General features: G+C 38.6%; 1 protein-coding gene across 1 annotated transcript; it reads right to left on the reverse strand.

Moving 5' to 3' along the window:
• Positions 1-333: 333 nt before the first annotated feature.
• Positions 334-14,957, reverse strand: LOC121237347 (kinesin-like protein KIN-12C). The gene is given in 37 exon segments (XM_041134057.1): positions 334-545; positions 593-640; positions 1,239-1,464; positions 1,542-1,652; positions 1,735-1,846; positions 2,623-2,681; positions 2,761-2,835; positions 2,919-3,017; positions 3,290-3,529; positions 4,087-4,161; positions 4,270-4,357; positions 4,438-4,601; positions 4,772-4,879; positions 4,973-6,271; positions 6,444-6,517; positions 6,608-8,603; positions 9,125-9,184; positions 9,275-9,341; positions 9,879-9,937; positions 10,026-10,079; positions 10,176-10,245; positions 10,338-10,573; positions 10,731-10,835; positions 10,931-11,098; positions 11,181-11,246; positions 11,375-11,438; positions 11,526-11,584; positions 11,689-11,776; positions 12,086-12,160; positions 12,241-12,401; positions 12,490-12,582; positions 12,674-12,787; positions 12,908-13,027; positions 13,104-13,187; positions 13,507-13,662; positions 14,201-14,640; positions 14,643-14,957. Coding segments are annotated over 35 exon segments (7,134 nt in total). The 5' UTR covers positions 14,761-14,957; the 3' UTR covers positions 334-545; positions 593-640; positions 1,239-1,287.
• Between the last annotated feature and the right edge of the window lie 8,860 nt (positions 14,958-23,817).

Genomic DNA, 23,817 nt, shown 5'->3' on the forward strand with positions numbered 1-23,817 from the left:
CGCGTGTGCCTTAGTATTATCATTTTTTGCACATTAATTCAAAGTTATCCTGGCCTAAAAGCTGCTCCTTTTCCTAGGACGAAAAAACAATGAAGCATTTATTTCGAGCTAAACGTATTCGTGATGCTCTCTTTGCCTGTGTATGTTCCTCTTAACTGGATCTTGAACCTGCATATGTTTGCTGGGTCCTCAGCATTTACATATAAAGAGGGTTTTCTTTCAATGCGCATTCATCTTTTATCCTATTCCCTTTTCCTTCCTATGTGCAGAGCTTTAGTTCAGAACTGAGATCATCTTTGGTTTTGGACTCGAAATTCATTTGCAGCACCAAAAAGAGGAAACTTGTTTCCGGTCTTTGAATTGCCAACCAAAAATATAAAAATATAATATGTACATTGAATGGAACGTGATTTATGTAGTCCAAAGCCGACAACTTATTCTTCTCCTCCCAGTCAAGGATGATTAAATGGACCAAAACAATTGAATCACAAACTGAGGCTCACCAAAAATATCGAAGATAAAGATAAAACTATTTTACAACTTTAAGATTGAATCACAAACTGTTGCACAAAAAAAAAAAAAAAAAAAAAAAGATTAGTCTGCCCCGGAGTTCGCGTGGAAATGTGATGTTCGCTTGTATCTGCACAGAAACAATGAAATTATTGATCATTTCAACCTAAATAGAATGAACGCAGATTTAGAAACCTGCACAACATCTGGCTGATACCAGTATTCTGGTCATAATGAGAACAGATTCCTCATTCTTGTGATATCAGATAAACTTGTTCACATTTCATAGAGAATCCAACATAGCATTCAGCTGTGGAAAGGACAAATTGTACCCAGGTTAATAAAACGTACCACATACAGTACTTACTTTTAAGTTAACCCAGATCCAAGTGTAGGACTCATTTGAATAATGAATTGAAATAAAATGAGATAAGATGAGATGATTTTAAATGAGTTGAATAAAATATTGTTAGAATATTATTTTTTAATATTATTATTATTTTAAAATTTGAAAAACTTAAATTATTTATTATATTTTATATGAGAATTTGAATAAGTTGTAATGATGAGATAGATTTAGAGTGTTTTTGTCTCCAGCCAATAGGCAAAAAAATGTTAATGCGTGTAACCAACATGGACCCTCATGTTTCCTGGTTGACATCATACGTGTGTTAAATTGAACGATGCAATTTTATTTTATCATGTCGAACTCAACTAAAAGGTCTTACTATGGCAACTGGGCTTTGCTTCAGGCACAATCCTCAAGAGATGACTCGCCTATCGCCGATTTTTTGTTTCCGAGCCATGTGCATAAGTCCTGTCATTTGGATGACTGCCACTAGATCGCCGATACTGAGCAAGTTCATCATTCACTTGGGAAAGACGTCTTTCAGAATGTGCCAGCCTCTTAGTGAAATCAGCATCACTCAGTCCCAGTTTCAATGAGCTGTTGTCCTGTTTGTTTAAAAAGACCTTTGGCGTATAAGTTGAAAGTCCATTATGGTGGTAACATCAGTAAGATGGAAACATACCTTGGTTTTCAAGGATAGTTGAGTTTGCTGTTTCATACTCGGTGCTCCAAGAAGTGCTTTTACCATGTCATCCAGTTCGGTGACCCTCCTCTTTAGGTTGGTCTTGTCCATCTACCGGAAAAAAGAAACTTAATTATCAGCTAAATCTATTGATGCAAGGTTACAAGTGCAAAGAGATTCTTAAGTATCCTACCTTCAGCATCTCATTCTGTGCAGAGAGCAATTGATCCCGCTCTAGGAGTTGCTCTACAGTCATCTGAACTGCAAGTACATCTGCTTCCTTCCTATTTACTTCCGATATGCAACTACAGAAACAAGACATACATTGAATCCACAAAGAAGATGGTGCAAGATCATGAAGTCACAAAGATGTTTACTGAACAAAATATGCCAGCTTTGGTGTCTAGTAGATAGCATAAAATGATAAGAGCAACATCAGGAACAAGGCCACTATAGAGAATAGCAGTATCAGCTGTGTCTCATAGACAGCTCGTGCAAGTTAAAGCATCCCCATCCCAAAAGCAGGTGTAACTGCAAATTATGCCCCGCATGACTATTTTTGTACTCATAAACAGGTGCCAGCACGAAATGCACCACTTTCTTCATTGATGCTGCATGGAAACATGTCTTTGTATCTTAACGTTGAAAAACAGAGTAACCTAACACCTAGATACATGTCCACCAAGTTCCTGTGGGATAGAGCAACACATAGGGTACCTTCCAGCAAATTGAGGATATAAATGGACGAGATATCACTGGCTATAAAGGTAAAGTTTCTTGGTCATTCTGTGTTGATAAAATACATGGGGGAGTTTAGTTTATGATCTCCGACCCCACATGGCACCTCTACAATGAACAAGGTTTCAACTACAATAATTCATAATTTTAAGAAACCCAAAAGGTGTACTTATAAGGTTCTTAAACACGAAATTGATCAAACGTAATTCCTTGTCATCTGCCTTTTTCCTCCTGGGATAAACTTTGACATATTGGATAATCTGCTTCTGGATTCTGAATCTTATATTATATACACAGATTACAAGGGAGAAAATACTTGGCCTTTCAGCATGCAGGGTCTAACCTATCTCTTTCCTCAAGTAAATCATTAATTTGCTTTCTCAACTTGAGAACTTCTTGCTCCTGATACAGTAAAAAATAATGCGTTAGGACTGTAACTAAACAAAATTAGTGATAGGTTGAAGGCCTTTCTGATAACCACCTTTGCCGCAAACTCTTCTGTTTGCTGTTGAGCCTCCACCACTAACTTTTGGACCTGATACTGGTCTATTAAGTTCTACAAATGCACCAAAGAAAATGCAAACAAATGAGATCAAGCTATTAACGCTTTACACCTACAAAGGGCTAGTCTAAACTTACTGCATAGTTAGTCATGTCCAATTTCACCCCAAGTAAATCTCGGATGACATCATGTGTCATGCTTTCTGCTGCAGCAAGCCTTGTATTCAACATGCATACCTGCTCCAGCATAGACAGAGTGAACTACTGTTTCATTGGTTACTCTGCTAAAGGAAGTATCCACACATACATTCATGTATATTGTGGTTAAGTGCACTGCACCTGCCCCGTGTGTGTGTGAGAGAGAGAGAGAGAGATACTAAAACCACCAAGAAAAATGGCCAAGTCCTTTTTGGTCTTTTCTGGGACAGAAATGAAGTGAGCGACATTGGCAATAGAATAGGTTATTACAGTGGTGTTTATGAAAATATACACAAGAATGATTACTTAACCTCTTTCTGCCGACTTGCCGCCAATGCTTTAAGCTCCTCTATACGTATCCTGGCCACTGACAATTCCTGATCCTTCTCCAAATTCATTTGCTGAACCAAATTTGAAATGCATCTGAATGGTGAGCTGGAGCCCCTTGTCCTTGTTGAGATTCTCTCAGTTTTATCTAATGTAAGAGCACTTGATGTTGAATATGATGAATCGGTTTTTACTTCATTAACCATCGCCTCCAGAGTCTTGTACTGTAAAAGGTGTGGATGGAGATAGCAAGTCAAGATAGAGTAAAAAGAGGGGTTGGCAGGAAAATAACTTATGAAAAAAAGATTGAAAATCAATATCTAACTCAAACACTAAATTTATTTCATGGACTGTCCCAGTTAGTGCAAGCCCCAACACTAAGAAGGTACACATAAAAGGTAGTGAAACAAAAATACATTTGGAATTTGAAATAACTCTCTGGCTACCAAGTAAATCAGATATGGTCCTATTGAGTGCTGGCACTATATGCTGGATGATATAAATCAAACTGATATCATGTATTAGAAATTTAGTAACCCTGAGGGGGTGGCTCAAGTATAAAAATTTTGGTCATGGCAGTATGCTCCCTTCAGGTCTAAGGTTCAAACCCTTGGATTCAAACAATTTCGAGGGTCACACCCATCAGTGAAAAGCCAATAATTTACCTGATCCATGTGATGCAGACACATTACATGGGTGCTGGGTTTAACCAGTTAAAAAGACATATTGCATTTCGGTTGTCCTCATTTAAAAAAATTAATGTGCATGTCAAGTATAGTACCTTTTGTTGGTATTGTGATGCCTGGGCTTCAGCGTGCAGTACAAGCTCGGAGATGTACTCTTTGCATTGTTTGATCTTCACAATGTCAGATTTTAGTTGTTATTACAGGGGAAAATAAATGGCCTGATGTTCTAAGATTCAAAAGACCAAGTGAGAAACTTTTGTAGCAAGTCAGAACAAAACCTCTTTATCCCGTTCTAGTTTTTCCTCTTCAAGAAGTTTTATTCGATTCTGCGCCTCATGAAATTCCAGTAATCTACCTTGCAGGTGCCTGCATCAGAACAATTTCTTTGAATATCAGTAAAACGGAAAGAAAAAAATCCATTCAAGGAAGAAAGCAGCAATACCGACATAGATATATGATCTTCAGGTTGTTGAGTAATAGAGTTTCCTGAATCTGCATTCTCAGTGAAATTTTCAACTGAAGACAACATCTGTCTCAAAACTTGGAGTTCCAGTTCTAGAGAATCTCGGATCACTCGATGCCTTTCTACCTCTTCATTCATTTCATCCACCTGAGCTAGGAAACATTCTGTGTCAGTTGTCTTCGTTGTGGTACATAATGTATACAACATATCCTAAGCCACTTTACAAAATGCACATAAAAAATATAGCTCAAATTCCGACCTTTTTTACAATTGTCAGTAAATCTTAGATGAAAAGAAGGTACTGCATGGGAACTAACCTTTTTCTCCAATACATTTATGGTGCACTCAAGCTCCTCTACAGAATGTTCTAAAATCTTCACCTCCTCTTCCTTTTGTTCAGCATACATTTTACTTGCCTCTGTCTCCTACAAAATTATATTCCAAGTTCAATCCAAGAGACAATCCAAAAGTCATATCCTGGATATGTAAAAGAACAAGTAAAATGCTTAGATACATACCTGTTGACATTCAACAGCGACAGCTTCCTTTTCATCAACCAAAGCATAAGCCATCTCAAGTGTAACGTTCAAGGATTGAACTTCTTCATGGAGTTGGTCTCTTTCACTGGCAACCCTCTTCAATTCATCTTCAATGCCTTTACATAAAGAAACTGAAGATGTTAAATGAAGAATTTCTTTCTCCAAACCTTTGACCACCTCCTTCTGTTCATCCAATAGCTCTTCTGTTTCAGATTTTTTGAGATAGATATCTTTTAATAGAACCTTCAACTCAGTGTTTTGGTCTGAGTAACTGTCTATTGTTTCTTTAGCCTGCTCAAGATCAGAATTTGAAATAACCAAAGCCTTTTCGGTATCAGCAAGATGACCTTCAAGTTTTCTATATTGAACCAACACGTCATCAAGCTGACTTGTTTTCATCTCTAGCTCATGTCGAACTTGGCGTAATGAAAATATTAGCTTTTCAGTTTCATCTTTGATGTCCTTTGTATTGGAGGCTGATTCCTGCAACAAGCTGAAATCAAAAAGCAAACCTTCTAATAAAACTTCTTTTCGTTCCAATTCTTTCTTAAGTGCCATGTTTTCATAGATTAGGTTATCCCTGGATAACCCCAGTTGTTCCCCCCCAACCTTTCTCACTAATTCACATTGATCTCCTTCCCCCATGACTTTCTTACAAGGAACAATGACATCATCCTCATCACTTGAGCACATATTTTCTAATTTTATTACCGGACGGTATTCTTGATGTCTGAATGCACACAAACCAGGTTGTCCAAGCAAGCATGGGAGTTTCCTGATAAACTCCGCTGTGTGGCACTGATATAGCACAAAGAAAGCAAATCCTTTCTCCATTATCTCAGTGCAAATATCTTCTACTGATGATCTGGAGTTGCTCACTAAGCAAAGCATCTCCTGTCCCAGAGATAAGGCATCAGAATATATTACGCTGAAGCTCTCATCTACAACCTTTTGCATTTGCACAAAACACCCTTCAAGCAATGATAATGAGTTTGCCATCTCTGCCAGACCATACTGGATTTGATGCTGCAGGGATTTGTTCTCCTCTTCTTTCAAACATATTGATGACTTAAGTTGTTTGACTTCTTCAATCAAGCTTGCTCTCTCTACCATCAAATCCTCACCAGCTTGCTTCCACATACCAGTCAACTGTTTTGCACTTTCATTTGCTTTCAGCAAAGCATTTAACATCAAATCAGCTTCTCTCATTGTTGCACGGGCTTCCTCAAACTTGGTTAAGAGGCTACTAGCATGATTAATTTTCTCATCAGCAACTACCTGCACAACACCAAACATTGCAGAAAATATAAGGGCAGTGATATTGTTAAGGAGAAGTTTGATGATTGTAAGGGTCACAGCAATTTCATTATTGGCCCCTTTGAACAGTTGTTTTGACCTTATTTATATAAAAAAAATCTACATAAAATCGGAGTTTGAATTTGACCTATACCTCTCTTATATTATAGCAGCCTGCTTCAGCTTTCTCAATTCCATACTCAATAGATGGAACAACTTGCTTCAATTCTGCCATTGATCAGAGTTAATTATGTCCCTTCCATAAATGTTTTTTCTCATGTAACTTTATGAATGCAAGTAGTTCAAGTAAACACATACCTTCTGAGCAAGAAAAATCTCCAACATCTGACTTGCTGAGTAGTGCGCTTAACTGAACATATAGTTTACTGAAAATATGGAATGCCATTTCTAATTCCTTTCTCAGGCATAATCTTGTTGCTTCACTCTGTATTTTCGAACCTTTTAGAAGCTTAATTGACTTTTCTGACTCTTGATCATCAGACTGAACTGCCAAGCCTCCTTCAACTTGAAGGTCCATCATGTTTATCCCTGCAGGAAACCTTGGCTGGAAAGTATATGAGCTGCCATCCGATTTAATTACTGAAGCAACACTTTCACTTGAAACATCAGAGTCAATCATGGAACAATCAGAAATCCATGTATCCGCTTCCATTAAGTCTTCCTCCTCAGAGAGGCACTCAAACTCATTTACTTTTGTTTTGATGCAATCTTTAATGAGTTTCAGTATGTCATTTGTTTCAGCAAGTTTGTCTCTTATCTGATTCAGCATTGGATTCTCATTTCCAAATTTCATAAATTTTGGAGGTTCCATTGACAGTAATTCAACATTGCAGAACTGAGAATTCTTATGATTCTCTCTCAATTCCATACATATTTTCTTCATCTCATGACTCTCTTTCATTAACTCCTGAACCAACTCTTTGTATGCAGAACAAACTTCACAGACATCAATTTGGAGGGCTTTAAAATGGGTTTCTACATCTGTATAGAGTTCATTAATAGCATTCTCAGACTCCAAAACCCCAAATCTGGTCAACTTCACTTGATATTTCAAACACTCCACTGCCAAAACATCAGCATCAGGCGTTGTCTCAGAAATCTTATGGTTGCCCACATCGATGAGCTTTGGGATTAAAATGTCTTTCTCAACATCATTTACCTGAGCAACCTTGTGACAATCACAAATCCTTTTTACTGCTACAAAACCAGAATTAACACATTTTTCTGCTTCAGTAAGCTGATCAATTTTTATTTTGCATTTAAAATCTTCCGTCTTTACCATGTTGGTGTTCCCATTCATGAGCTTGCTTAATTGTGTTTCCTCTTCGGTACTTTTGTCAATATCTAGTTGCTGGAATTCATTTAAAGCTATTGTTGCTTCCTTCAAGGAACTTAATTTCAGCTCCATTTCCATCACCATCTTCTGTGCATCTTCCAAGCTCTTTTCTAAGAGTAGAATACTTTCTTCCTTATCCACGCAAACTCTGGCAGCCCTCTCTATGTGTTCACTAATACAACTAGCCTTTGGAAATGAGCAAGCAATACCTTCGATCTGGCCAGACGCATCTTTGAGGGATTTAGAACCATCTACAAGGAAGCTTGTTAGTTCTAGAGTTGCCCTTTCCCATTCCATACAAAGTACCTTTATTTCCTCCTCCTTGGCTGCTATTATGTTTCTTAGTCTTGTATTTTCTTGAGTCATGTAACATAGCCTTTGATTGAGTTCTAACTGAATAGCAGCAACATCTTCCTGTAAATGAATAATTGTTCTGCTCGTCTCCATTTCAACCTGTTCACATACCAGTTGAATTTGGTGTTGCTGAGATAACTGGGACACCTGATCCTCTTGATACTGGTTATTAAGCAATCTGACCTCCTCAAGATCCTTACTCATTTTGTCCAACTTGTATTGCAAAGCGTTCTGGTCAATTTCTTCATTTCCCTCCGTCGGCAAGCTCATGTTTTGAGTTTCTAGATTACCTAATTTCAGGAAACGACTCTGAGGTTCCAGTACTGTTTGTTTATCTACCTTGTCCTTCTTGCTTACCATTCCCATGAGTCTTTGATTCTCCTCCTGTGTATGCTGCAGCTCGGTAATTAGATGGACCTGCTCCAACTCCATTGCTTCAACCAACAATCTAGCATCCATCAACTCTTTTTGAGGATCATTGGAGTGTGACAATGTAGAATCATCAATATTCTGGTCAATTCTATTCTTTCGAACCTCATCGTCTGCCTGGGTACTAGATGCCATCTCATCTCCGGATTCACTATGGCTATATATGCTTTCTACCTGTAAATGTGGTGATTAATCATAAACTAAAACAATGAAGAGAGAAATGACGCATAGCATTTATGCAAGTCATTCTGCTGAATACATCCAAAACACGTATGATTTCTTGCTTGTCTATATATCTTCTGATAAATGAACAAAAAGCCTTATTTTGATAAACACCAGAACAATGCATCATGGATTTTTTAAGTAGGTTTTTTAAAGCTTTTTCTAGTTAGTTTAGAAAACAATAAAATTTTATTATCAGGAAGATAAAACATGAGGTTAGGCATTTTCAACACAATAAACAAAAAAGAAGGTTGAAAATTTACCATGATTCTTTTGTTTGCCAATTGACAAGCCAATTTTATGTTTCGTAACAGATCACAGTATGAGATTTAAAGGCACAGGAAATGCAATGGCATATGCAGCACAGGTCAGCAAAGATCAGGTATTGTTCCAAAAGTTACCAGTTTCTGCATGTGTAATCTATAAAAATCAATCAAACATCACACTAAAATCGAATTGGTATCAGTTCTCACCAATGAATAATTATCTGTTTGCCGAAACTCCTCAGAATTCTTGGAGAAAGAATCTGTAGCCTGCAAAGAAATGAAAAAAGTTGTAAATCACCAAATTGAAAAGATTAAGCCATCAAAATTACCCCAAATTTGACTATATGCTATCCATACAGAGGTAGACGCAGCTTGACTGCAATTCAAATATTTTCTCAGTTCTGTTCGTAATTCATCTACTTCCCTGCAGATATAAGGCATAAACAGCATATTAGGAAAGTAGCAAAGAAGAATATTTGTCAAAACCTTGTTATCGTTACGCTTAGGCAAGAAAAAAGACAAACAGAATGACCTTTAAAATTGCTCAAATTATTAAAAGGGAGACTAAAATATGTAAATAATGGAACTAAATGGCCAGATGACAAAAGGGGAGTTATTGCCCAAGTAAAATACATCAATATCATTCCATGCTGCTAAGCAGATTTGATAGTTAAAGACAAAATTGACGCGATGTCACAAATAGTTTATCACATGCAGAGAACAAGGCCAAAAAAATTCTTGTGGACTGGCCACTCAATTTGAATACTACACCCATTTTCAATAAAATGATTAGGTAGGAAGAAATACAAAAATTAATTAGTTTGACAAAAAACACAGGGCAACATTAGTGCATTGGTAGGGACCCGATTTCCTAGCGCAGTAGAACCAAATCAGAAACTGGCAGCAATGTGTTGCAGCAACTATTGAAATATGCCTAAAATGAAGTGTATTGGCTAAGTACCTAATCAGTTTGAAATTCATATTCCTGGAATCTTCCAACTCTTTTATGGTGTCGTTATCCTGCACTTGAAGATGATGTGCATTAAGAACTGGAAAACATTAAGAACAGAACAAATACAATATAATTAATTAGAAAGTGTGTGTCAACCTGATTGTCATTTCTTGCAGGGAATGTGAGCTTTCCTTCAAGTGTTTCCAGAAGCTGCACATTAAAAATGTTAGATAGCTGTGAAAGTATCAATGAAGGGTGTCATTGTAGTAAGAAAGACAGAAAAGGGGGAATAAGATCTTCATGTACCTGATTGCGCAATTCTGAAACTTCAGACAGCAATGTTTCTCGCTCTCCTTGTTCATGGAAATTTTGGAACCTGAATTGAGGAATGATGCAAAGTAAGTCCCTAACCTCCAGAAAGAAGACATAGAATCATATAAAGTACTAGTTAATATCCATGGAAACTACAGCTGGAGTTGCTCTTGTAGTCTGATATTCTCCAGAGCAAATTGGGTCAATTCTGGATTTTTATCAATCCTTGCCCGAAGCATCCGAATCTCTTCCAGTAGAGCCTTATTTTCTTCCATGAGATACTTCTCGGAAGACAGACTGTCATTCACAAGCAGTTCAAGTTGTTTAATTTTCTCTTCACGAAACCGTAGCATCATTTTAGTGTTCTGAGCATCCTCTTCCCTTTGGCAAGCCTGCAAAAGATGCCACGATGGAAAACAAACCGCATCATTTACAAAACAGTTTGTGATTAAGCACGTGACAAACCTGAGAAATAGCAAGAAATAATGGGGCCCAGTTTTTTTTTCCAGAAATAGGGAATTATGGGACTGGCTGTAATAACAGATATACCAAGAGGTTCACATGTTCAATTTCGGCCTCTAGCTTCCGAACTGCTATCTCTGCCATTTTTTCTCTCCTCATAGCACCAACTAAATTAGCTTCCATGTGATTTATCTGCCACATAGATGCAACCTAATTGTCCATAACTATATAAAACAAATCTTAAGATGCAGAGAGAAGGTTTCAAATTTAGATGATGGCATGGTTACCTTCGTGCTTGGGAGTCTACGTATCTTATGATTACCAGTTGGCTTTCTCTCTCCTGAAGAGTCATATCCCTCGGACAAGTCATTCAGTCCAGATTCTTCAGCAGCTGGAATATAACTTGAGATAGACCTTGTAAGGTTATTATACTTCATCAAAATGGATAACTGGCCCTGTTTGAGTTCAGAAATGCCTCAGCCCTAGTACCTAAAAGTGGCATAAGTAAACATCTCACAAATTTGCAACTATCCATACCTTCAACTGTTGGATTTGCCGCTGCAGTGCAGTTACATCACCTGAAGCATCTTCATTCACTTTAGCCTAGAAAAGAAGCACGCCTCAAGTTGAAAACCAAAAAAAAAAAAATTACGAAGAAAGATAGAAAAAACTCTAAGCCTCCTAGTTTGATTGGAGAATGTACACAAACACGCGTGCATTTAACTTAGTACATTGTTCTGAATAAGTTTGGCACGCTGTGCAAACTTCAGAGTGCTAAGTGTTTCATTTGCAGAGCTGCAGAGAAATCAAAACCAATGTTAACAAATAAACATTACTATAGGTAATCAAGAAAACACCTAAAACTCGAGGAAAAATCCAGACCAAATAGATGGGCTGACATTTGCAATGATCGTTGTCTTTGAGTTTCCTCCCAAAGAATCCTGCATTCACAGTTGTAGACAATAGGAGCTCTTTAATAAAAGGCAGCAACATAAATATCTGACAAAATTAGATCATCTTCAGTTTTAGAGCTTTAGAATCTAACCTGAAGTAGAAATGTGAGCCTTGAGTCTCTGTAGGGCACATGTCTATGTTTCCCATGTGCTAAATCCACTAAAGACATTATCACTAAGCTAAAAGTACAAAGTGAAATATAATTTAGCTTAAACAATAATAATATGAAACTCTTGTCAACAGCATTAAAACTAAATGCAACCATATGAAAAAAAAAATCAAATTAAGCTTCCAATGCCCCCAATGGCTTTTATTTTAATTTGATTAATCACAACGTTAGTTTTTCAAAGTTATCAAGACGGGTATTTCAGCCAAAATTCATAGCAAGCATCACAACCAGAGGAATTCCATCAAATATGAAGACACAGCATTTGATACAATGCTACGATTTAAAGCATATTAATAGAGAAACTGGTTTTTTTCAGTACCCAAGAGTTGACAAAGATTTGTTTATATTTGCTGCTTCTTTCAAACGATCTCCCTCAGCACCAGAGCTTTTCTGCCTGAATCAGTGAGCAAGGTGGTGTAGTTTTGTAGAGGAAGATGAAAAGACAATGCTGATTTGTATGAGAACAATAGTTACCTTTCAGAACCAGCTAGATCTACTAAGTTTAACCTTGCAAATCTGAAGTGAGTCATGGAATCTTTCTCCCAGCTGCTTTCAACGATACAGGTAAAAACACTGTGGGAGCGGCTGCTCTCACTGTTCATATGAGTTGCCGCCATTTTCCTGTTTGCAGCACCCTGGTATGATAGAATTACGCAACTCATACTCATGACCAAGGATGCAGTGAGTTATATTAAAGTAAAAAGTTTCACCTGAAACTCCCACCTGTAACAGAAGTTTGACAACATCATTGACTGTCCTCACATTATACTCCGTGAGGTTTTCAACATATACCCCTTTCTTCAAGTCTTCTCTGAGCTGCAACAGGATAAATAGATTGACAACGCCCATTTTATGAAAAATTAACGGGAAGCATCCCATGTGTATAATATGAACACAAATACATTACCTGTAGATTAGTTGATGAGGGCTCCAAAAGATCTGTTATCTGCTCATTGTAAATCTCTAGAAAGGAACATTTGCAGCTATACTTCAGCTTTTCATCCTTCCTGCTCTCTTCCTCCTACATAAATTATTTCTAATTAGATATCCAGTAATAGGTAAAAAAAGAACCTAGTATCACATGTCAAATAAATGTGAAGGATCAAATCGTTGTAAAATAATACAAATTCAGATATCCCACCACCCTAATTCTTGTAAATAAATATTCAAAAATGCGTGGAGTTATCCCACTATCTTCATTGAGCCTTCCTTCCATCTCATATATCTCACCCATCATAGTATACGTTTTGCCACTTCCTGTCTGCAGAAACATACTGAGCTTCAACATCTTGTTCAGAGGTATATAACAAACGATCATGAACCACAGAATCACATACCTGACCATATGCAAACATGCAGCTATTATAACCAGACATGCAATTCTCCACCATGGGCAATCCAGCAACCCTGAATAGGGTTTCCTAAACCAAATCCATGCAAGACACCACATAAAAATCCAAACAAACCTGCCTTACCCCTCAAGGCCCTTTTAGTTGTTATGATTGTAAAGAAAATGATACGAACTGAAAAACAAAAATCTTCCACTTAATTGATCCTAAGAGAGATATTTGGCATATTTGAGATGAATTTTCATTATTTTAGAACTCAAAACCAAATAAATAAAACATTGCCTTTCCACTTCCTACATTGGTATTGTAATACTTACCTGACAACTAGCATAGGTACATGTGGAAACAATATTCACATTGTGAATTATTATAAACGGGATTGTAACAGCACCTGTGATATGGTCTCGCATGCAATATGATCAAAGGTAAATCTGGTTTCAGGATGACCAAGCCACACCAAGGTCCGTGCACTATCCTGCCTCAGGCATCGACCATAACCTTGCGAAACCCTCTCTGGACCACTCAACGGCCGAATTCTTATCAGCACCTGAATTCAACAATCACATATCACATCCACCAACAAAGTCTAAGTTGATAGGAAGTTTATAAAAAGAGCAATGCTACTCTGTCGCCCAGCATTTACTGCTGGGCGTGCCGCCCAGTCTGTTTTTTTTTTTTCCTTTGCTTTTTTCATTTCACATTTTTTAATACATTTAAATATTTTTAAAAAATAAAAAAAAAATACACCAATACATTTAAAAATACTTTCTTAATCACTAAGTAAAAAAAAAAATTTGCCAAGCGGTCAAAAAGAGCGGTCAAGTTGAGGCGGTATACTAGTATTTTCCTTATAAAAAATGGTGACTGAAAATGACTTAACCGTTATCCTAACACTATTGCAGATTCGGGCGATAAAGGATCGCTTGTTATAAATTATAAGTGAAAATAATCCCTAGTACATTATTCTAACACGAAATCGCTTAATTGACAAGAGTAATCTCGATGAAACAGTTTGTATAAGTAAAATCCTTGTTGAAACGATGGACAAAAAAGAAAGAATCAGAAAGACGAGTTATTCTACAAACCTGTACATTGTGATCCGCCCAGAACGACGGATCTTCTACCAGCTCAAAATCCTGAACGTCCCCTGGAAGTTCAGAATTCGCGACCGAAATCCCTCTGGAAACCCTAGAGAAACTTCCTCCTTTCCCCCCAGCGTACAATGGAGGAGCTCTGATGGAAGTGGGTGCTCCTGTTGCACCACCAATTGAAGCCCTTGAAACACTCTTCACCGGAGTGGTCTGCGCCGAGTTCGGCTCCGACTGCGACTTCGTCCCTGCGCGACATGACACCCTGGGAGTCCCGTAACTGAGGCCCGCATTGACAAACTTCTCTACACCTTCAAGCTTCCTGTCCGATGATCGACCTCCTCGACTGGCTTCGAACTTGTGATGAGTATCAAAATCGGGACCTTGTGGATCCGTTTGGTACTGAGATGGATCGTGAATTGTATTCAGAGGAGTTCTGGGGGTGGAAAATGAACCGGATTCAGCAAGGTTTCGAATCCGTTTTCGTTTGTTTCGGATGGCGTTCCCTTCGAAACGTTTCGAGCCGCAAGTCGAGAGGTAGAGGTTTCCTTCGACATGTCAAGGCTAGGCTATATTTTGGAAGAAATTAAAGAAGCTGGCACTTCAATCAAACGTCCAAAACCCTAATTAGATCCATGAAGAAGAAAGGAAGAAACCAGGGAGTATTGGAGTTTGAATCGGCTTCGGGATTTGAAGATGGGATAGTATCAGACTTGAAAGCTTAAGCTCAGTGACATACATGAAAGTAGTGGACGACGATGAAATAGACCAGACGCGCCCGTTTTTTCAAATTTGACTTTTTATTTTGATAGAAGAGCCCCCTCAACTCTTTTAGAATATCAAAAAGGCCCCAAAACGGAGTCCAGCATTTATGGGAAAAATTATAAAATGCCACCTTGAATATAGTTTGTTAATTCCGTTTCCCCACTTATAATATATATCATTAAATCGAAATAAAACAATTCGTGTAATTTAAGCTAAGATCCAACAAAAAATAATTAATTATTAATTCAGTTTTCCTAAAACCTTTTTTTTCTTCAACTCACATATTTTTAGTCTTGTAAGAATTAATAAAAGTTATTGAATTTTAAAGGTTTTATTTATTTTTATAAAAATATATTTTCTTTATTATTGTATTATAACTCGATGTATATACTAACTGCTATATGGTTATATAAAATCAAAACTTGATTTTATTCTGACGAGTGAATGTTTAGACACAAAATATATTTCAATTTTAAATTTTTAAATTTTTTCTTCTAATTATTACTTAATTATTATCTAAACACAAAATCAATATAACTTTTACAAGCTTTAGAATAAAATACAAAAATCAATACAAATCTTACAAATTTTAAAATAAAAATTATATTTAAAAATTATATTTAAATAATTTTTTAATTTTATAATATTTTTATTCAATTTTTTTCACTCTATTTTTCCAAAACCTACACAAACATCTTAACTCAAGTAATTCTAAAATATTTCAAGGATCTAATCAAGCCATTATAGTTCTTAATTATTCAGTGGTAAGGATATTGGTGGGCAATTTGTGGAAGGAAAAGTAGTAAACCATGATTACAAAGCTGTTGTTATCCGTTAAAATGGAACCTAATGTCCCTACACTGATTTTAAAGGAAAAAGCAACGTTACCAGAGAAAAAGGAAAGAAGAGAAAGGAATATTGGGATTTGAATTCAAACGTTTGGTGGAGCTACTGAGTACTGTCCAACTCCACCAAAATGGCAAGAAATAAGAACAAGCAATCATGGGTATATAATTAAAGCATAAAAACGGAGCCAATGAGACTTTTTGAAAAGTTTGTAAAGTCTCCTCGTCTTGAAAGAAAATAATTTGTTCTCAAGAGTGTGCACAGTTGGTTTCTAAAAAAGTTTTTCTACGTAAGAGCAGTGCAGAGACTATATACATTTTATGCTATCGACATGATATGGTTTGATTTATAATTTTTTTATATACAATCAGAAAATATAATCAGCGTGCAATCGTCCATGTCACGTCATATTTAAAATAAATAATTCTTTCTCTCTCATCAGCTCGATCTTTCTCTCATCAAGTGTCTCCACATCAGCCACGTTTGCACGCCGTTTATACAAGGCACTTGCAACAAGCGTTTTTGTTTAATTTATAAGAAAAAATTTTAAATAATATTTTTTTATATATCAAATATTATCATATCAGCAATGTAAAGGGTATATCCTCCATATTAGTTGGCATAGTAAGATTTAATTTACAAAACAATTTATTATTATTATTATTATTATTATTATATATAAATCAAATCTTCCCATATGGAGAATGAAGGTATGTTCTCTACATCCGTGCAAGGAGTTAAACTCTTATAGCCATGAATCTATGAATCAATTATATGTACTATGGCAAAATCTTTCCATAATCACCATTCTCAATATCCAGTTTGGTGTATTATATTTTGGAGCACGGTTCACCCATTGATAGTGCCCATTCGATGTAGATATCTAGCTTGGACTTATCCTTGTAGATCCATATCTCGCCAAGATACAAATGGTTAGGTTTCCATCTTGGTAACTCCTTTATAAGGTTTATCTTTGATTGATACCAATTTTAAAGGGATACGAGTAGTTGACTTTACATGAGTGTAAAACTTGCTTACAAGATGTACATGTATTGCATTGGCCACCTAGGCCAACTATTATATAGGAGGCTAAGGCAATACAAGAGTCTTACTATTGAGTCTCGAGTAAGACTCTTGTACTGCATTGGTCTCCGATATAATGGTTGGCCTAGGAGGCCAATCCAATGCAATATTGTAAACAAGTTAACACACTTGTGAACAAGTCTAACAAATTTAAAAATTGATAACTAATTTTTATGTTATCAGTTTTTAAATTATTGTTATATATTTTTATTTTAATTTAATATTTAAATTATATAATAATTTGAGTTTGGGTCCAAAAAAATGGGACTGAAGTGGGCGGGGGGAGGGGCGGATGGGATGTCCGCCCCTGCCCCCCGGCAACAGGGTGCGAGGGTGAAAACATCACCCCCCGCATATGCGAGTATCAGCCCTACTCTCTTCTTCTTCCTCTTTGTTTTTTTTTTAATATTTTCTTTCCACTTCATTCATTTCAACTATGATAGTTTTCATCTGGACACATGTCTTTTCTTTGTTGCGTCGCAATTCGTGCATTCATTTTGTCTAATGGTTCCCTTGTCACTCCACAAATCACCTCATTGTGCAATTTAAAATATGTCGGCTCGGCTCATCTAACATACCTCACACTCGTCTCCTCGTGCAGCATAAAATATGAGATTTGGTCAGCTTGTTCCTTTTGCTTTTGACGCGTATCATCCTTCCTTTGGCTTCAACCATTATGCCTTTTTGTCGTTCCACCTTATTATGGCTTCATGTTTTGCGCGCTTGCTTACCTTTATCTCTCCTACATTTGAGTATTATCATTCATTTAATCAAAAGACTCTTATAAATACTTTTTGCTCACTCATCGGCCTTCTCGACCATGTTGATCCCGAAATGGGCCCTATGGTGCTAACTCCTCACGACTAGTCGCCTTTGAAGGAAGCCGTTGGAGTGCCACCATTACTCAGGTAGAGTTGGATTCTATAAGGGATTGCTATGGTATCCTTGATTTGGTGAGGATGACCCTTCTCAACTCTCACTATGGCATTGTCAACTCAGAGGGGATCATTGAGCATGTTGGATTGAATATTGGAATGTTTCAGATGGGGCTAAGACTCCCCTTCTATCACCCATTTTGCGATTACTTGGACTTTTTAGGCATGGTCCATGCCCAACACTTGGAGGATCGTGATATATTGTTGCATTGTTTGGAGGCAAGCCTTCGAGGTTTGGGGAGAAGAGAATCCTAACCTCACTAATCGTGAATTCTTCCATATATATGGTGTTAGTCGGTACAATGGGAACCAATATACCTTTTGTTTACAAAAGGGCTATTGGGTTGTACATTGGAATCCCATTATTCCCACGTCAAGAATTGAGACCGAAAGTTTTTTTTTTCCCTGTTGCTGGAGTTGGTTGGGAGTTTCCCGTTGGTGATGCCAGTCATCGTGAATTTCCTATGAGGGCTTATTCATGTTATGTTCTCAACGGCTGTGATTTCGAAGCTACTCCCAACAAGGGAGAGACAAAGCATTTGGATCTTATTTACTCATGAGTTAGGAAAAACCCAAACTTTGTCGATTTTGACGTGATCCTCACTTGAGAAAACATTGACTATTTATTTGCGATAGCAGATCGAGTGCGAGTTGTATGCCATCCAATGCTTGGTTCGGTGGGTCCAAAATCTTCTCGTGGGTCTTGCCCGTCGGACCCCAAAGGAAAGCTACCATATAAGGTGATGGAATTCATGGTGGGTCATGCGCCGTCGCAACCCTGCTATCCTAGAGAGGAGTATGGAGCCACCTCGACCATCAATTATCCCTTCGTTTGGTCGTCGTCAAGAAACTCAGTGCTCAACCCCATTGGTACATCCTGATCACCTAGCATATGTGATTAACCAATGAGCCTGGGGCTTGGGTTCACTATTGGACTCTAAGTTTTTCGACACGATTCCTAATGTCTTCTAGGGTTCCTTTCTTAAAGCATTGTACGAAAGATTGCGGGGAAGTGCATGAGACCACAACAAATGATGTGGAAGTTGCTACAAATTCATTTGCACCGTGTCATTGTCTTAAGCAGAGAAACTCCTAGAGTTTCTGAGGCTACCGTCTCTCCCGTGGGTGAATCCTCGCCCATAGCCACTCTTAGCAAGGAAGTCCCAAGGGGTGCTACTATTGGCTCGGCCCACTCCTCAATGGTCGTTGGAAGTGACTGTGCTTCTGCTGAGTTTCTAGGGAATCAACTCATGGTCCCCTTACCAAGCTTGGGGACATCTCTTGTTGCGGCACCTCCGGTGGCTTCACATGTAGCTCATATCAATCGGACGACTAACAGTCCTACACCCAGGGCAACTCCTTAGAATCTTAATCCTCATCGGAGGTTTTTGATTCCTCCCCATAGGTTCCACCTTCTCAGTCTATTCGGCGGGAAGGTGAATCTTCTGATCCTTTGGTTGCCTAAATTACTTAAGAACTTGAACAATGTATTTTCCTAGTGCATGACTCCACTAGTAGTTTGTGTGATCTTCTCCTTGTGTGTCGTTAACTAGCTCAGGTATGCTTATGGTGTGCCCTAGCAACCTACAACCATGAAGGAAATTTCAGGGAACCTGGTGACGGATGCCTTCGATGCTTAAATCAGTAAAGAGTTAAGTTCTTCTAATGACTAATGAATCTTTCAATCGTTGGTACATACATGGTAGGCTATTTATAAGGATTAAGGTGACCTACTATGACAAAACATCTCCATAAGTACGATTATTAGTGCCCATTTTGGTATATTACCTTTTAGAATACGATTCGGCAGTTGATAGCGCTCATCCGGCATGGATATTTCACTTGGACTTATCTTTGTAGATTTGTATCTTGTCGAGATACGGTTGGACCGGTTGGATAGGTTCCATCTTAGTAACGTCTTTCTAGGGGTTTATTTTTATTGACCGATCCCAATATTAGAGGGATACGAGTAGTTGACTTTATTCCTGAACCCAAATAATGTGTTTAATATAGCTAAATCCTTTAATTGTCCCCTGTCACATGAGTCCTACGTGATCGTGGCCTTTAGTCGCCTGCAACTCTTTCCTCACCTACAAAACATATTTATACCTAACAGATACAATACTCTAACTAGAACAATATTAATCTTCATCCGAGATTTATTATACAAATCACACATGGCAATGTGTTACATTTTAAATGACACTTACAATGTATTGAACCAATAAATATGCATAGAAATGACGAAATATTTTCGTTTGGTTACACAAATGAGATGAAATGAAATTAAAGTTGAAAGTTAAATAAAATATTATTAGAATATTATTTTTAATATTAATTTTGTTTTAAAAATTTTAAAAATTTGAATTATTTATTATATTTTGTGTGAGAATTTGGAAAAGTTGTAATGATTAGATGAGATGAGTTGAAATGATTTGTGTAACCAAACGAGGTATACAAATTTCTCTCCAAAGTAAGATGTTTTATCTTGGCATGTGTGTCCTAACTTAGCTTGATGTGCTTCAAGTTTTTACCCTTAATTATCTTGCCATTAATTAAGTACATATACCAAACTATATTGATACTCTCCATTTCACATAAGGTGAATTTCTGATAGTGATTTGGTTGTAGACTATTGTAAAGATTTGCAAGCAATCAGTACGCCTCATCAAAGATTTTATGACTTGAGAGTGTGTACTGCATGCGAGCTATGTAAAATTTGGAAGATCATCATGGCTTTTGAATTGATACACTAAGAAAATTACTTAAACCACAAACTAGGCCATCCGAGTAGTCTTCGCGCATCGGAAGCTAGGAGCTGTAAGGGTAATATTGCTGGAGCCACCGAGAGTGGCACTCGAGCCTCTTAAAGAAGGCTTTTTTTTCATATATTTTTTAAATCTCTTTAGATGTACTAGTTAAGGCTTGGTTTGAATTGAGAGTTCATCTCGATCCATCTCATCTCATCTCATCTCATCATTACTGTGAGGGAATAAAATACACCAGGTCCAAAATGGTTTTCAAGACCCAACCCATCAAGGGGCCATCAATAGAAGACAAAGGAAGAGAGAGGAAAATGAGACAAGAAGGGACAAGGAGGTGAGGGTGTCAGGAGGCATGGATGTGTCAGGAGAAAGTGAAAAAAGGAGAGGGTCAGACACGCAAAGTAGACATCCCTCACCACTACTCAGGGGCACATAAGCAGAGTGTCAGATAAAAGGGATAGGGAGCCTACGGTTTTAAGGACTTCTAACTTTTGGGTTGGCTTCGACTTTTTCTTCAACCTCAGGACAGAGAGCTCCAGAGAGAATATCTTCTCCAGTAAGTAGATTTTCAGCTCCCATTATTCAGCGAGAAATGAGAGGCTATGAGAGACTGTAAATAAGCATATTATAGTGGAATCTCCCATCTCCAAACCCCCGTGGACGTAGGCCTAGTGCCAAACCACGTAAATCTGTGTGTTTATATCTTCTTATTTTCTCTATACTTAAATACTATTCACAACCATGAATGTACACACCGACACAGTACAACCGCATTGGATCACTGTCGAGGGTTCCAAACAACACCGATCGAGGCCCAACTGTGCATTTTTCTTTCGGACAGTGCATTTTTTGGCGTTAACAGTGGCATCGTCTTTGGGATTGAGATTATTTTTTACACCGGAAGCGGAAGAAGGATGATTTCTCAACGCACTAAATAATCTCCGAAGGAGCAGATGAAAGTTTTCTGATAAGTGTCTTCAGCCTTTCCACTTTTATTTTTATGGAAAACACTACTGCATAAAAGGGGCTATTAAAAGTGCACTGCACTTTTTATACCTCTAACGTGTAGGGCCGGGAACCAAACTTCCCAACCACTTAGGCTGTAAATGTCATTGCTTCGTGTACTTTAAGTACACAGTACATTTGGTAAACACTGGGCACATACATAGGTACACTAAAGGCGGGCATTGTGCACTTAAGTGCATAGTGCCCATGCACGTTCAAACTGTGCATGGCACGCATAGTGGACACTGGTGCATGGGTGCACGTCGCCGTGTATCCAGAGCTCTGCACCACCCTGCTACGAGACCCGTTGACCTGTCGGCAACCACCACATGGATCGCCAACGGTTTATGTCCGACGCAGGTGGCCCCCACCCACAGGTAGTACCCCGCGTTCGAGTCGTGCACGAAGATGCATAGCAGCATGCGCCACATGAGCCACGGCCTTGCCGTGGTAGCTAGAGGACTGCAACGGCGATCACCAAATGAACCGCTGGCGCCGTCTGTCACCTTGAAGATGACCTGCGACCACCAAGCCACGACGGAGACTGCGCTGCATGACCACGTGCACAGGATTGCCCGTGGCTGGGATCTCCTCAACGCAGTCCCGCCATGGCATGACGGAGCCACCTGCGACCACCCAGTGGCTAGCCGGCACTATCTGGCCCTCCGCAAATGTGGTTCGAGACCAACCCAGCCGCAGACTGTGGCACTGGGCCACGTGCATAGTGCACAAAACTGCACATGGCTGAAGGTTTATGAACCTGACTCAACCATGGCACGGTAGGGGTGCCAGTAGCCACTATGTGGATCGCTGACGTGCTTTGCCCCGCTTGAGCACCACCTTCGGGGCCCACGACCACACGGCGGGCAACGGTGGCCTGAAGCCACACCCTAGTGCACGAAACACGTAATGGATTCCTCAACCAGCTCACAGCTGAGGTCCCTTCACTCACTGGAGGACCACCACTCGTTAGCCATGTTCCACGGCCTCCTCTCCTCGACCATGTACACTCTACGGCCAGTGGTCTACTCCTCGGCCATGCTCGGCAGGCAGGACTCCACGACCACCACTCATCGGCTAAAGACCTCCACTCCATGACCACGGGCTCGTCACCCAATATATTTGCTGGCCATGAAACCTCTCATCCAATCCACAGCAACAACATCAGCACACAACTCCACGGCCATGGACCACCCCTGAGGCAGCACATGACTCCACGACCATGGGCCACCCCTGAGGCACCACATGACTCCACGGCTAAGGGCCACACCTGAGGGACGTCACATGGCCCATGCAAGTTTGCAACATGCAGCACACGTTGCATGGCCCATGTAGTGTGTTCACCAGCCACGTTTGCTTGACTGCAACATGCACGGCTCCAGACACCTTGCATGTCGCACGCACCACCGGTACCCTGCATATCACGTGCACACCTCGGATGGTCGCCACCTCAGCCAAGTGCAAGCAACAACGAACACCAGATAACAGTTGCCATACTCGAACCACAGACAAGCATGCACCTCGAAAAAAAAAAGAGAAAAAAAGAAAATGAAAATAAGAATAAGGAGCAAGGAAGAGAAGAAATGACAAATAGCAGTAGGCAATTTTGATCAAACAGCTGGTCAAAATCAGCATTTTTTATTAAAATAATAATAATTTTATTTATTATTTGAAATAAGTGGAGGAATGTTGGATTATTTCAAATATCCCACCATTTAGTGGTTTATAAGTGAATGAGTTTTACTATTCATAAAATGGAACATAGGGATAGACACACAATAGTAGTGTCACCCAGTACGAAGCACTGACAACGTGCCCCATGCTACGCATAGACACACTTAGCACTTAGCACAGTTATTTCTGCACTTTTTCAAATAGTAATTGTTTCATTTAAATTCAAATTGAAATATTGCAACTGCTGTTAGTGCATCTATTCATTCTATGGTTTAGTATTCAGAATATCTATTCATTCTATGGTTTAGTATTCAGAATTTGCAACCTGCTCACTATATAAACAATGTTATATCCTGATGATAGAATTGCCAGATTCTCTTTTGCAGAACTCAATACGAGTGAGATCGAGTCAATATTTGTCCAAGAGATGGATTAACTATAGCCTCTCTGTATATCCTCTGCAATCTCTGTTTGCTATTTTTACTTTTTTCTAACATGATAGTGGTTCTATACTGCAATATATTTATTCTGATTTCATGTT

The sequence above is a fragment of the Juglans microcarpa x Juglans regia genome, chromosome 1D (genome assembly GCF_004785595.1).
Source record: "Juglans microcarpa x Juglans regia isolate MS1-56 chromosome 1D, Jm3101_v1.0, whole genome shotgun sequence".
NCBI classification, from domain to species: Eukaryota; Viridiplantae; Streptophyta; class Magnoliopsida; order Fagales; family Juglandaceae; genus Juglans; species Juglans microcarpa x Juglans regia.